Below are 11,624 nucleotides of genomic sequence, written 5' to 3' on the forward strand. Positions count from 1 at the left end.
GTTCTAATAGAATAGTGTTCAAACCCAATTGGGAATGAAGGTCACAAATGTCAAATATGAAAAATTAAGGTGGGAAACATACTTTCCTTTGATAATACCATAAACTTTTCCCATCTAACCTCTCATTGACACTCCATCGGGAACGTATATGACCAATAAATACAATACATACGTCCTCTGACAGTATCATATTATAATATATATCCATCTACATAATTGTATGTTTGTTTGTATGTATGTATGTACGTAATGCATGTATGTATTTATGTATAAAAGTATATATATGGATGAATGTATATGTATGTATGCATGAATGTATGTATGTATGTATGTATGTATGTATGTATGTATGTATGTATGTATGTATGTATGTATGTATGTATGTATGCATGTACTATGCATCTATCTACCTATCTATCTATCTACCTATCTATCTATCTATCTATCTATCTATCTATCTATCTATCTATCTATCTATCTATCTATCTATCTATCTATCTATCTATCTATCTATCTATCTATCTATCTATCTATCTATCTATCTATCTATCTAATTGGCAATAGCACTCATCACCATAAATTTGGTTTTAATTGTCCTAATAACTAGCATAAAGGACTGGAGACAACACAGAAACATCTCAGATCTTAAAGGATGTTCTCCACATAGCGGAGGGCTGCCCTGGAGGACCCTTCTATGCAGAGCGTCACCACTTTCTGTCCACTCCACTGTTCCACCAATGAGCTGTTGTTTCAGGACAGTGATCTGACGGTGTGTTTGTGCCCCTGTCCTCCAGGCTGTAAGGAGTGCTGTGAGCGCTGTGTGGGCAGCCTGCCCTGGGCCTCCCTCATCGCCACTATCCTGCTCTACATGGGCGTGGCCTTGTTCTGCGGCTGCGGCCACGAGGCTCTGAGTGGCACCGTGGGCATCCTCCAGAACTACTTTGAGCTCATCAAGAACCCCGGCGAGCTGCTGGACGTCTTCACCATGTAAGTGACTGTTAGCAGGGGACAGCGCGCCACGCCGCCGTGACGCTCGCTGCTGGGCCTCCTCCCTCCAGACTCTCTGGGGGAGCTTTCTGCTGGGCCTCCACCCTCCAGGCTCTCTGGGGGAGCTTTCTGCTGGGCCTCCACCCTCCAGGCTCTCTGGGGGAGCTTTCTGCTGGGCCTCCACCCTCCAGGCTCTCTGGGGGAGCTTTCTGCTGGGCCTCCACCCTCCAGGCCCTCTGGGGGAGCTTCCGTTGCACAAGCGAGCCTGGATGAGGACCTAACAATTGTGTCCGGCCAATCACAAGTCAGGGGTGGGGCCGGAGTTGTGATTGGGCCGGTTGGTCTGGATGGACCAATGGCTGTCAGCGACCACAAATCAGAATGCAAAAGGAAGTGAATGAGCAAGACTAGTCTGTTTATTTAAATCTATATTTTATTGGCAATACACATCATGGTTTCACCTTGAAGAAACCATAGAATTGTTATTGGAAATATTGATCCAATAATATCACTTTGGGTTATTTTATTTACCATATTTGGGTCCAATAGGTTTCAATGTTATTAACAGCACAATGTTTAGGACTTATATATCAGGGTTGAGCTAGCTTACTCATCCTTTGGAGTACTTTTATTAATAGCCAAATGCTTAGCTTGAAAACACAGGGGAGACTTTAGGAGCCTGACATCTATTGGCTGTAAGAAAAGAGTGAAAGCACAAAGTGTTAATTGCAACGATAAGGAAATATGACTTTAAACATTAACTCACATGCATGTTTTGCATTGCATGTGATTTTGTGTTCCCTGTGTGTTCTGGCTTGGACCAAAAACAAGGACTTAAGACTCTCCAGGCCGCACCTGCTCACCAGAAACGGATCCAGGAAAGTGGCAGAGAAAGAGGAAGAGAGAGAGAGAGAGAGAGGGAGAGGGAGAGGGAGAGGGAGAGGGAGAGGGAAGGATAAAGCCTTCAAAAAGCGATTCTTGGCAAACCTTCAAATTATGCAAATGTGTGTTTATTTATAACCAACAAAGGCATATTCACAACATATTTGTGAACAAAAAAGGTGATTCCTGTGCTGCCTAGTGAACTAGGCATGAGTCCCAAGAGCTGCCTGTACGCATCATGTAACCTGCTGACACGTGATGGAAACTGTGGTCCTTTGCAGGGAGGGGGAACTTATGGCTCTGTTCCGTTCCAAGATCAGTTCCCAAATGGCTCAAAATACCTTGTTTAATCAGATACAATGCGAGGCAGGGAATGCACAACACATCACTAACATCACACATTGATCACGCAAATTTTTTTAGTTCCTATTGGATTTGTCTGTTCCAGAGAGCTGGAAACAAGTGGTTACAGCGCCATACTTTTAGTAAAACAGAAAATACTGGTCAGCCCTTTCTGACATGTCAATATGGGTGTTATCAAATATTATTAAAACAAATATCGCCATTGTACTGAATACCTTTTATTAAAAAAAGAGGTCTAAACATGTGTCCACAACACCTTAAAGCTTTCGTTGACCTCTTTGCTTGCATGTGTGTGTGTGTGTGTGTGTGTGTGTGTGTGTGTGTGTGTGTGTGTGTGTGTGTGTGATTGTGTGTGTGTGTGTGTGTGTGTGTGTGTGTGTGTGTGTGTGTGTGTGTGTGTGTGTGTGTGTGTGTGTGTGTGTGTGCGTGCGTGCGTGCGTGCGTGCGTGCGTGCGTGCGTGTGTGTGTGTGTGTGTATGTGTGTTCTCTCCACAGCATCGACATCCTGAAGTACATCATCTATGGCCTGGCAGGGGGGTTCTTCGTGTTCGGGGTGCTGCTGTTGGTGGAGGGATTCTTCACCACCGGGGCCATCAGGGACCTGTATGGGGAGTTCAAGATCACCGCGTGTGGACGCTGTCTCACCGCCTTCGTAAGATTCTCTTTGGTTGACTCTCATCTCAGTGCAGAACCCTCGCTGTGGCAATGAATGACAAACATGAATGAATATGAATTTGAAATTGATACAAATGTATAATCCATGCATGTGAAACTCCCTGGAAACTTGAAGTTGACTCAAATATCAAATTATATATAACAATACCGAAGCAACACATAGACAAAGATAGTATCGTTTTACACGTGTAGGATTGTTTTTATAGTTACGCCTGAAGTAAGTATTACCTTCTGTAGTTCCCTTCTTATCAGCCTCTTATCTCTAAGCACAGTCATCATCTCAACCCAACGGTTCCTTCCTCCTACACAGCTGATGTTCCTGGCCTACCTGTTCTTCCTGGTGTGGATCGGGGTGACAGCCTTCACCGGCCTGCCTGTCTTCATGTACTTCAACATCTGGTCCATGTGTCAAAACGCAAGCCTGGTGGACGGAGCCAACCTCTGCCTGGACCTGAGACAATTTGGTAAGAGGGGCTGTGTGTGTACGTTTGTGTGTGTGTGTGTGTGTACGTTTGTGTGTGTGTGTGTGTGTTTGTGTGTGTGTGTGTGTGTGTGTGTGTGTGTGTGTGTGTGTGTGTGTGTGTGTGTGTGTGTGTGTGTGTGTGTGTGTACGTTTGTGTGCGTGTGTGTGTGTGTGTGTGCGTGCGTGCGTGCGTGCGTGCGTGCGTGCGTGCGTGCGTGCGGCTGTGTGTGATGCTTATGTAGTTGTGGATATTGTTACAGGAGTGGTCTCCATCTCGGAGGAGAGGAAGGTCTGCACAGGATCGGAGAAGTTCTTCCGGATGTGTGAATCCAATGAGGTGAGGGGGGAGAGAGAGAGAAAGAGAGAGACTGAGAGAGAGAGAGAGCGAGAGCGAGAGCGAGAGAGAGAGAGAGAGAGAGAGAGAGAGAGAGAGAGAGAGAGAGAGAGAGAGAGAAAGAAACAGGTGATACTAGACTTTTAGACACTAAACACTAAAGACACTCTTAGTATTCAACCTTTGAATTTTCATATATTTTGTATTTGATATTCTACTATTTGATATACATATATTTTGTATTCAACGTTTTATGTTTGGATCTCCTCATTTTTTACCTGCTTTGGCATTGTAAACATTTGTTTCCCATGCCAATAAAGCTTTTCTTAATTTAATTGAAATTGAGAGAGAGAGGAGGTGTAAGTATCAGTGGGGATGTTTGGGAACATTTGATGCTTGTAATACTACTGAATGTTTGATAATTAATTTGTTTCTTTGCAGTTTGACCTTATTTTACATTCAAAACGCACATATCCCAAAAAATATCCCTCTCCTACCCCAAAATAAGTACAAATACACATGAATACCAATCATAGCAGCCACTGAGCTCTCTCCATATGCCCTCAGCTGGACCTGACCTTCCATCTGTTTGTCTGCGCGCTGGCTGGAGCAGGAGCCGCGGCCATCGCCATGGTGAGGACCTCGTCTGTACCTCTGAAAAGATCGCATGATGACTCCTTATCCAGTCGAACAAACGGATAGACTGTAGCCGAGAAAGAGTCATAAAGATAGATAGAGATAGGGACATCAAGTAGCCAAGAAGTGAAAAGCCTTCTTCACCAGTTTCCATGGAAACAAAGCAGTTGAGAAATTGAGTATTTCAGCCGGTGATTCTGTGCCAGCATCTAATCATACATTCTTCATTTCAAGATTTTAAATATATCGTGATATTAGGTACAAATATGTTGTTGTCTAATCGTGTGCAGTGGCACACACAAATCTTAAATAGGTTTCAGAATAAATGGTTATTTCGATTTTATTCTGAAATATTCCTGATACCCAAGTGGCCATTTGTAAGGTGTGTTACAAAGAGTCATGAGCTACATCTATTGATATGAATTTATTCCTAATTAAGATGGCGGATGGCTATGCTGTTTGATCAGTCAATGGTTATTCCAGTGAATTATGTTACAGATCGTTTACTCATATTTTCACTTATCTGTTACTTACTACCTACTTCGTTTTCTAATTTTGTAACTAGCTGAAATGATTATAGTGTACACACAAGTGGTACAAACAAAGCCACTCACATTTTCCAAACCGGTAGATTTTCTTGCTAAATCAGACCTTTAAAGCCTTTCAATGAGCTCCCCCATTCATCCCTGAATCAAAGGACCAGTCATAAGTGCAGTGAAGAAAGGAGCTTTAGATTTACTGGGGCAGATATAATAGCTTGGATTCCACATGCAACGTTAGCGGAGATCCTGCGACCTGCTAAGGAACTGAGACAGTGATGAGGCCTGACCGGTTTACTGGATGGAGACCAAAGAAGAACAAAACACACAGAGACTGGAACAAAGACAGTCAGGAATGATAGAAGATGATTAGGAACTGCCTAAGGGACAGGGGCATATATTATAGGCCTATATATGTCTGCATATATATATATATATATATATATATATATATATATATATATATATATATATATATATATATATATATATATATATATGTAAACGAGATGATCATTTTAATATATATATATTACTCATATTGTCACTTGACGTCATATTAATAAAAATAACATCTCCCCGTCACATTGCCCTCTGCTGGGGATGTAGGGTATTATTTTATCCCTATTTTAAATTACCATATATATACAACGGGGACCTAAATCCAGCGATCTGATTGGTTCCCAACTGTTGTATAATGAGCGTATACATAACTGCTATGACGCCCGATCATTTTGTGAAAGTTTGCATATCACTCCGCGCCTGGAAGTAGAAACAGTTACAAAGTAAAACATATGTTGGATGATGGAGAGCGTGTAAATGTTGTTACTCCGGGAGTGAGCAAGGCGATGGAGAGACTAACGAAAGCTTAGGCACACGGCGAGTGAACTGCTCAATAGGATAAATTGCCGGCGAACCGCTCTATCGGAGCCTTCTCTCGGAGGGACGCTAAAGTGTGTTGCATAGCGACCGTCGATGCATAGCGGCAGCCAGGAGGGACTACTTTTTTGTATTCTTTAATTAAACGGCTATTTTAACTTTCTTGGTTTCTTTTTAAATGTAGTGTGTCTATGACTTTCGTTTCGCCATAATAGTAACCGTTGTATAAAAGCAATAGATCACTTCAGTCAGTGGCATGTGCTCATTATACCACTGTGAAAGGGGTCGCCGGCCCTCCGCTGCGCGTCGGGGCCGGACAACGCCCCTTAACAGTGGTATAATGAGCACATACCACAGCCTGTCGTGATCTATTGATTAAATATACACACCATATAATCTACTATAATTAGTCAACACCTAATCCTAGAGTGATGAATAAATAGATGATAATAATAATAATAATTATTATTATTATTATAATAATAATAATAATAATAATAATAATAATAATAATAATAATAATAATAATAATAAAGATGATAATAATACTTTCAATATAAAATAATTGTATTATAATAATGCTTATCCATATAAGTATTAAAATAATACAAATAATAATGAATAATAATTAAAATAATACAAATAATGAAAACAACAATTTGAAGCCTGAGAATCACAAAAGTTGAGCTTGCCTCAGTCCCCTTATCAACTACATCTGTTTCCGTTTTTGATGTAAATAAGTTACCAGAGATCACTGTTAACCAAGACATGTTTATTTACATCTCCTTTAACCACTTTCTCAAGAGAATTGCAGGAACATGGAGAACAATTAAGAGCAAAATTCATCATTGCAGATTCAGTCAGGCAATTAAAAAGCAATAATGTGCAGAAGAGTTTGTGTGTGTGTGTGTGTGTGTGTGTGTGTGTGTGTGTGTGTGTGTGTGTGTGTGTGTGTGTGTGTGTGTGTGTGTGTGTGTGTGTGTGTGTGTGCGCGTGTAGTTCTATCACATCCTACATTTGCGAGTCTCAAAATGGCTGAATGCTACTCATCGGCCAGAGCCTTATTATTTCAGTACGAGTTGGAATGGAATGGAATGGAATGGAATGGAATGGAATGGCACCTCAGAGTCGTTAACATCATCACTAAAACACGTCCATACACAGATTCCTTCCCCACGCTGACGTGGTGTCCCTTTGCGCCCCCTATAGGTCCACTTCCTCATGGCGCTGGCGGCTAACTGGGGCTACCTGAAGGACGCCAGCAGGATGCAGAAGTACGAGGACATCAAGTCCAAGGAAGAGCAGGAGCTGCACGACATCCACTCCACACGCTCGAAGGAGCGCCTCAATGCCTACACATAAACAGGGGAGGCTCGATGACGCCTGCACACATGGGATGGCAGACATACAAGCACCATGACCGACACACACACGCACGCACACACACACACACACACACACACACACACACACACACACACACACACACACACACACACACACACATGCATACAGAAGCAGAGCCAAGATCGGTTCACAAACATAACACATAATGCAGAACACAAAAGTAGACAAAAATACACAAAGATATATTAAACACACACACATGCAGACAAACAACCTCACTGCCTACATATGTACAAATTATCTCTCTCTTACAAACACACACACACACACACACACACACACACACACACACACACACACACACACACACACACACACACACACACACACACACACACACACACACACACACACACACACACTTCCACATACATAGATGTGATTGAATTATTGGTGTTGTGTGGTCGTGGGGTGGGCAGTGTTCTGTAGTGGTGTCATGCTGTGCTGTGTAGTTCCGCCACATTCCAACCAACAGGTGTTACGATGAAAAGTTGTTCCCCAGGGAAAATCGGTAACGTCCACCTTCACACACTTTCTATTCACGCCTCCTCTCCTAATCCCCCATCCCCCATTTCCTCACCACCTCTCCCAATTTTTGTGCTCTGAACTTTCACAATCCATTGATCCTGTTGACCTTTGGTTGCCCCCCCCCCCCCCACCCCCTCAACACACACACAGTCATCCCTTCATCGCCCCGACCTCTCCTTTGTACAGACATGATTGTGAATCCTCCAAAACAAAGCACATCTCAGTAGCACAAAAAGTCAGCGTCTGTATACATGCAAACCTCTTTTCCGCCATTGACATGATCATTTTGGTTTGGTCATCTGTGTTTGGCTGTGTGTGTGTGTGTGTGGGGGGGGGGGGGGGGGTTGGGTGGGTCAGCGTTGTGGGGTGAGGTTGCGGTGTGGCTTGGCAGACAAAAAGGGAGTGAGAGTTGTAACTCTTTTTTTCACATTTTTGTGTACGGATTTTTTATAGTTTTGTACATGCACACATGTGCACACAAACACACACACACACACACACACACACACACACACACACACACACACCAAGACAAACACGCAGATACAACATTAAAACAAACATAGCCATGCACATATTTATTCAACTTCATAAGACCTAATGTGGCCCAATTCATTCACGTTATTTTCAATTACATTGTATTACCTTTTGCATCTACAACTCCACCCTAAAGATCACTCTCATTAGCCTGATGAAATAAAAAATGGATCCACAAATAAGGTGGTCAGAACAAATAAGCTAGTTTCACACCTGAAATTTAGGCATAGAGACCCATTGAGATAAAGATTAGCAAACATTGCTAGTACAATTTAACGTATAGACCAACATAAATGAATTGGTCATTAATTAGTCAACTGATTTGGTGATAAAATACTTCTAAAACCCCTCCCTATCTCGATCAATATACAACCACTTGGTTGTATTTGATGGGCATAGTGTAGATGATCTTTTCATTCCATTGGTTTCATTGGGTTGGATCATTGAAGTGAAATGTACTGCGTATATTGTATGGTGCTGGTTGTCATGCACTGATGTTTACTGAAGCGATTATTCTCTGTCAGCCAATAGAGATAGGACTGCTGGCAGTGATGACAACAGCACCAACAATGATGATGATGGTAATAATGAAGCATGGGTCACTGTGGGACACACACAAACACAGCCACACACAGCCACACACACCCCCCCCCACACACACACACACACACACACACACACACACACACACACACACACACACACACACACACACACACACACACACACACACACACAGACACAGACACACACAAACACACACACAGAAAAACAAAAACACACGCTGAAAAGTTTTTTCAACACTATCATCACCTTGAGCCATAGCTTTTTGTCGATAGCATTTCACTGGTTTATTAAAACCTCCAAACATTTTAAATGTGATATAGTTATTTAAAATACAAAAAAAAAAAGAATAAGTATTCTCTTTTTGTGGGCAGTATTCAGCACTGTACCTTCCTTTAACTGTATAAAATACAATGCATATACATATGTAAAACACTTGAGGTAAGCGGCCAAAAGAATGAGGATTGATAATGGAGTGGGGAGAATGTCCTTCTGTGTTTTCTTGGTTCTTTAGTTTTGTTCGGTTCTGTTCTTTCTACTGTGTTATAGACTTAAATTCCCAAAGAGGGCTTGTTTTTACTATATGAATTGATTTGACTTGGCTTTTCCTACAGAACAAATTATTTGTTGCAACAAAGACCTAGAATAGACCCTTTGCACATAGGCATCGTGGTAGGACAAATGCAGGTGCAACTCATAACACTAATTATGGGATTGCTACTTTTATGGAGCCTCTGCTGTGATATGTATGGATATCCATCCAGTGTATATCCAGACACTTGTCCATAGTGGTGCCTTAACTCTTTCACTTCAGGTCAAAGAGATGTGACAATGGGCTGCAACACTATAGTATTAGATTAATTATTAAAGACAACTTCTGTTCATTGAACAGCCTCTGTTCAATGAGCATTTCCACTTAAATCTCAATCATCATGGCAGGGCAAAAATCTAATGGAATAGAACAAAATAAAGGAGCACTTATTGCTTACATGCAAAATTGAATCTGAATATTCAGACTACCGAAGGTAACTTTAAATATTGTTTACTAGATTAGATGTAAATCTTTTTATTGAATTATTTTGTGTAGTTTTTTTGCAGCTAATTGCAATATTTAGAGGACAACAACAGAAAAGTATTTGTGGCATTCAGGTGTTTTTGGCTACCTTGCTCTCATTATGGTCATTTTAAGGGTCTGGTTTTACAGTATTTGATTTCATTGCCTGACAATGGACATGTCTTGTCAATGTTTTTAAACTCAAATTTAAAAAAAAAGTTTTGTGCACTTATTAACCTATTGTGAGCTCTCTCTATCTCTCTTATTCTTGATGTGTAAGTGCATTGGAATCCTCAGACATGTGTATAGTCTTGCAGCATTGGTAATAATGTGAATAAATAATAATAAGATGGAAGTTGAATAATACAATAATATTAATAGTAATAATAATAGTAATAATAAGGTTATTAATAATAATAACAATCTTATCTATATTGATAATAATAATAATAATAATAGTAAAATTAAAATAATTATAGGTTAAAAAAAACGACAGTGAATCTAGTTGTTCTTCGTGGCATGGTTATGCGTTCAATGGTTATACTTTTACTGATTAAAACAAAAAAATGTACTATTGTCTTTTTTCTAATGATTCCTTTACCACTGGTGCTGTTCTTCTGTACTCGTCTGTTTACTTTTCATTGTGCGGTAGTGCTAATGATTTCGCTAATATCTTACCTGGCTTGCTCAGTTGTGAACCATAAAACAATATCAGCTGTTTGATCAAATTAAACCGAATGAATCAATACACACCAGCTCCAAAATAGCTGAAGATATCAACAGCATGTTCTTTGTTGTGATTTTAGGTATGTATTTATGTATTTATAATAATTTATTAAATTTTCTTAAGTGAGACATTACTCTGGCCTAATACCCTAAGAAAAATGCCTTCTTCTGTCCTCTAACTCCTTTTGGGCATTTAGATTTGCATGCGTGGCAACACTTACATGTTTTGGTCATCCACAGCCTTTTTGTTATTTCAGACATCTTGAATGAGGGGCGACCAAGGATGAGCTAAATCATCCTGCAAATTCACACTGAAAATAACAAAACAGGCCAAATGTAAGCACAATGTGTGACTTATAAAACTTTATATGATTCCTTGATAATAGAATGGATATCATGTAATGATATCCATTCTGATATTGAGGAATTCTATTAATTTAGCTTGACCCTCTTGTAGTAACCATGGCAATTGCATGGATGCCCCTGACTTACCCTTACATAACATTATACCTCTTGTGAATTTAAGGAGGGATTGGTATATATTTTTGACAATGGACATGTTTTTCTTCGTCTATCCCTCGATCTCTTTTGCATTCAGAACTTTCTTTATTTCAATATTTTTGCGTAGTAGAAAGCTTTATCTGTTTCACCCCTCAGTTTTGTATATACATGTGCCAACAGCTTGGGCAGACAGTGGCTTTTTTTCTTAATTGTATGAACAAAAACTTGCCTGCGAATATAAATTCAATCAAATAAAATACACTTGTGTACTTGTTAATAAGGGACCAAAAATTATTCTGCATTTCGCTTTATAAACATGATTTGTTGTTACATTTGAAGAATGTGATTGTGGTGTTAATTTTTTATTCCAATAATATTATTCTCAATAATATTATTGGTACAAGGTGTATAATTGCTAATATGGCTGCCAAATTTGTACGTTTTCTGGACATTCTTCACGGAATATGCATCACTGAATACTGAATATTCATTTGATAGCTTATCAATAACATAACAACATTGGATATTACTGGGTCTTATCTTATATCT

General features: G+C 40.2%; 1 protein-coding gene across 1 annotated transcript in view; it reads left to right on the plus strand.

Moving 5' to 3' along the window:
* Positions 1-11,352, plus strand: part of gpm6ab (glycoprotein M6Ab) — a 19,692-nt gene extending 8,340 nt beyond the window's left edge. Inside the window, exons 2-7 of the mRNA XM_030352186.1 lie at positions 795-987; positions 2,728-2,884; positions 3,218-3,371; positions 3,631-3,707; positions 4,272-4,337; positions 6,968-11,352. Of these exons, the coding sequence (XP_030208046.1) occupies positions 795-987; positions 2,728-2,884; positions 3,218-3,371; positions 3,631-3,707; positions 4,272-4,337; positions 6,968-7,120 (800 nt within the window). The 3' untranslated portion in view covers positions 7,121-11,352. The remainder of the gene's footprint in view (positions 1-794; positions 988-2,727; positions 2,885-3,217; positions 3,372-3,630; positions 3,708-4,271; positions 4,338-6,967) is intronic.
* The last annotated feature ends 272 nt before the right edge of the window (positions 11,353-11,624 follow it).

Source organism: Gadus morhua, chromosome 3 (genome assembly GCF_902167405.1).
Source record: "Gadus morhua chromosome 3, gadMor3.0, whole genome shotgun sequence".
In the NCBI taxonomy this organism is placed as follows: domain Eukaryota; kingdom Metazoa; phylum Chordata; class Actinopteri; order Gadiformes; family Gadidae; genus Gadus; species Gadus morhua.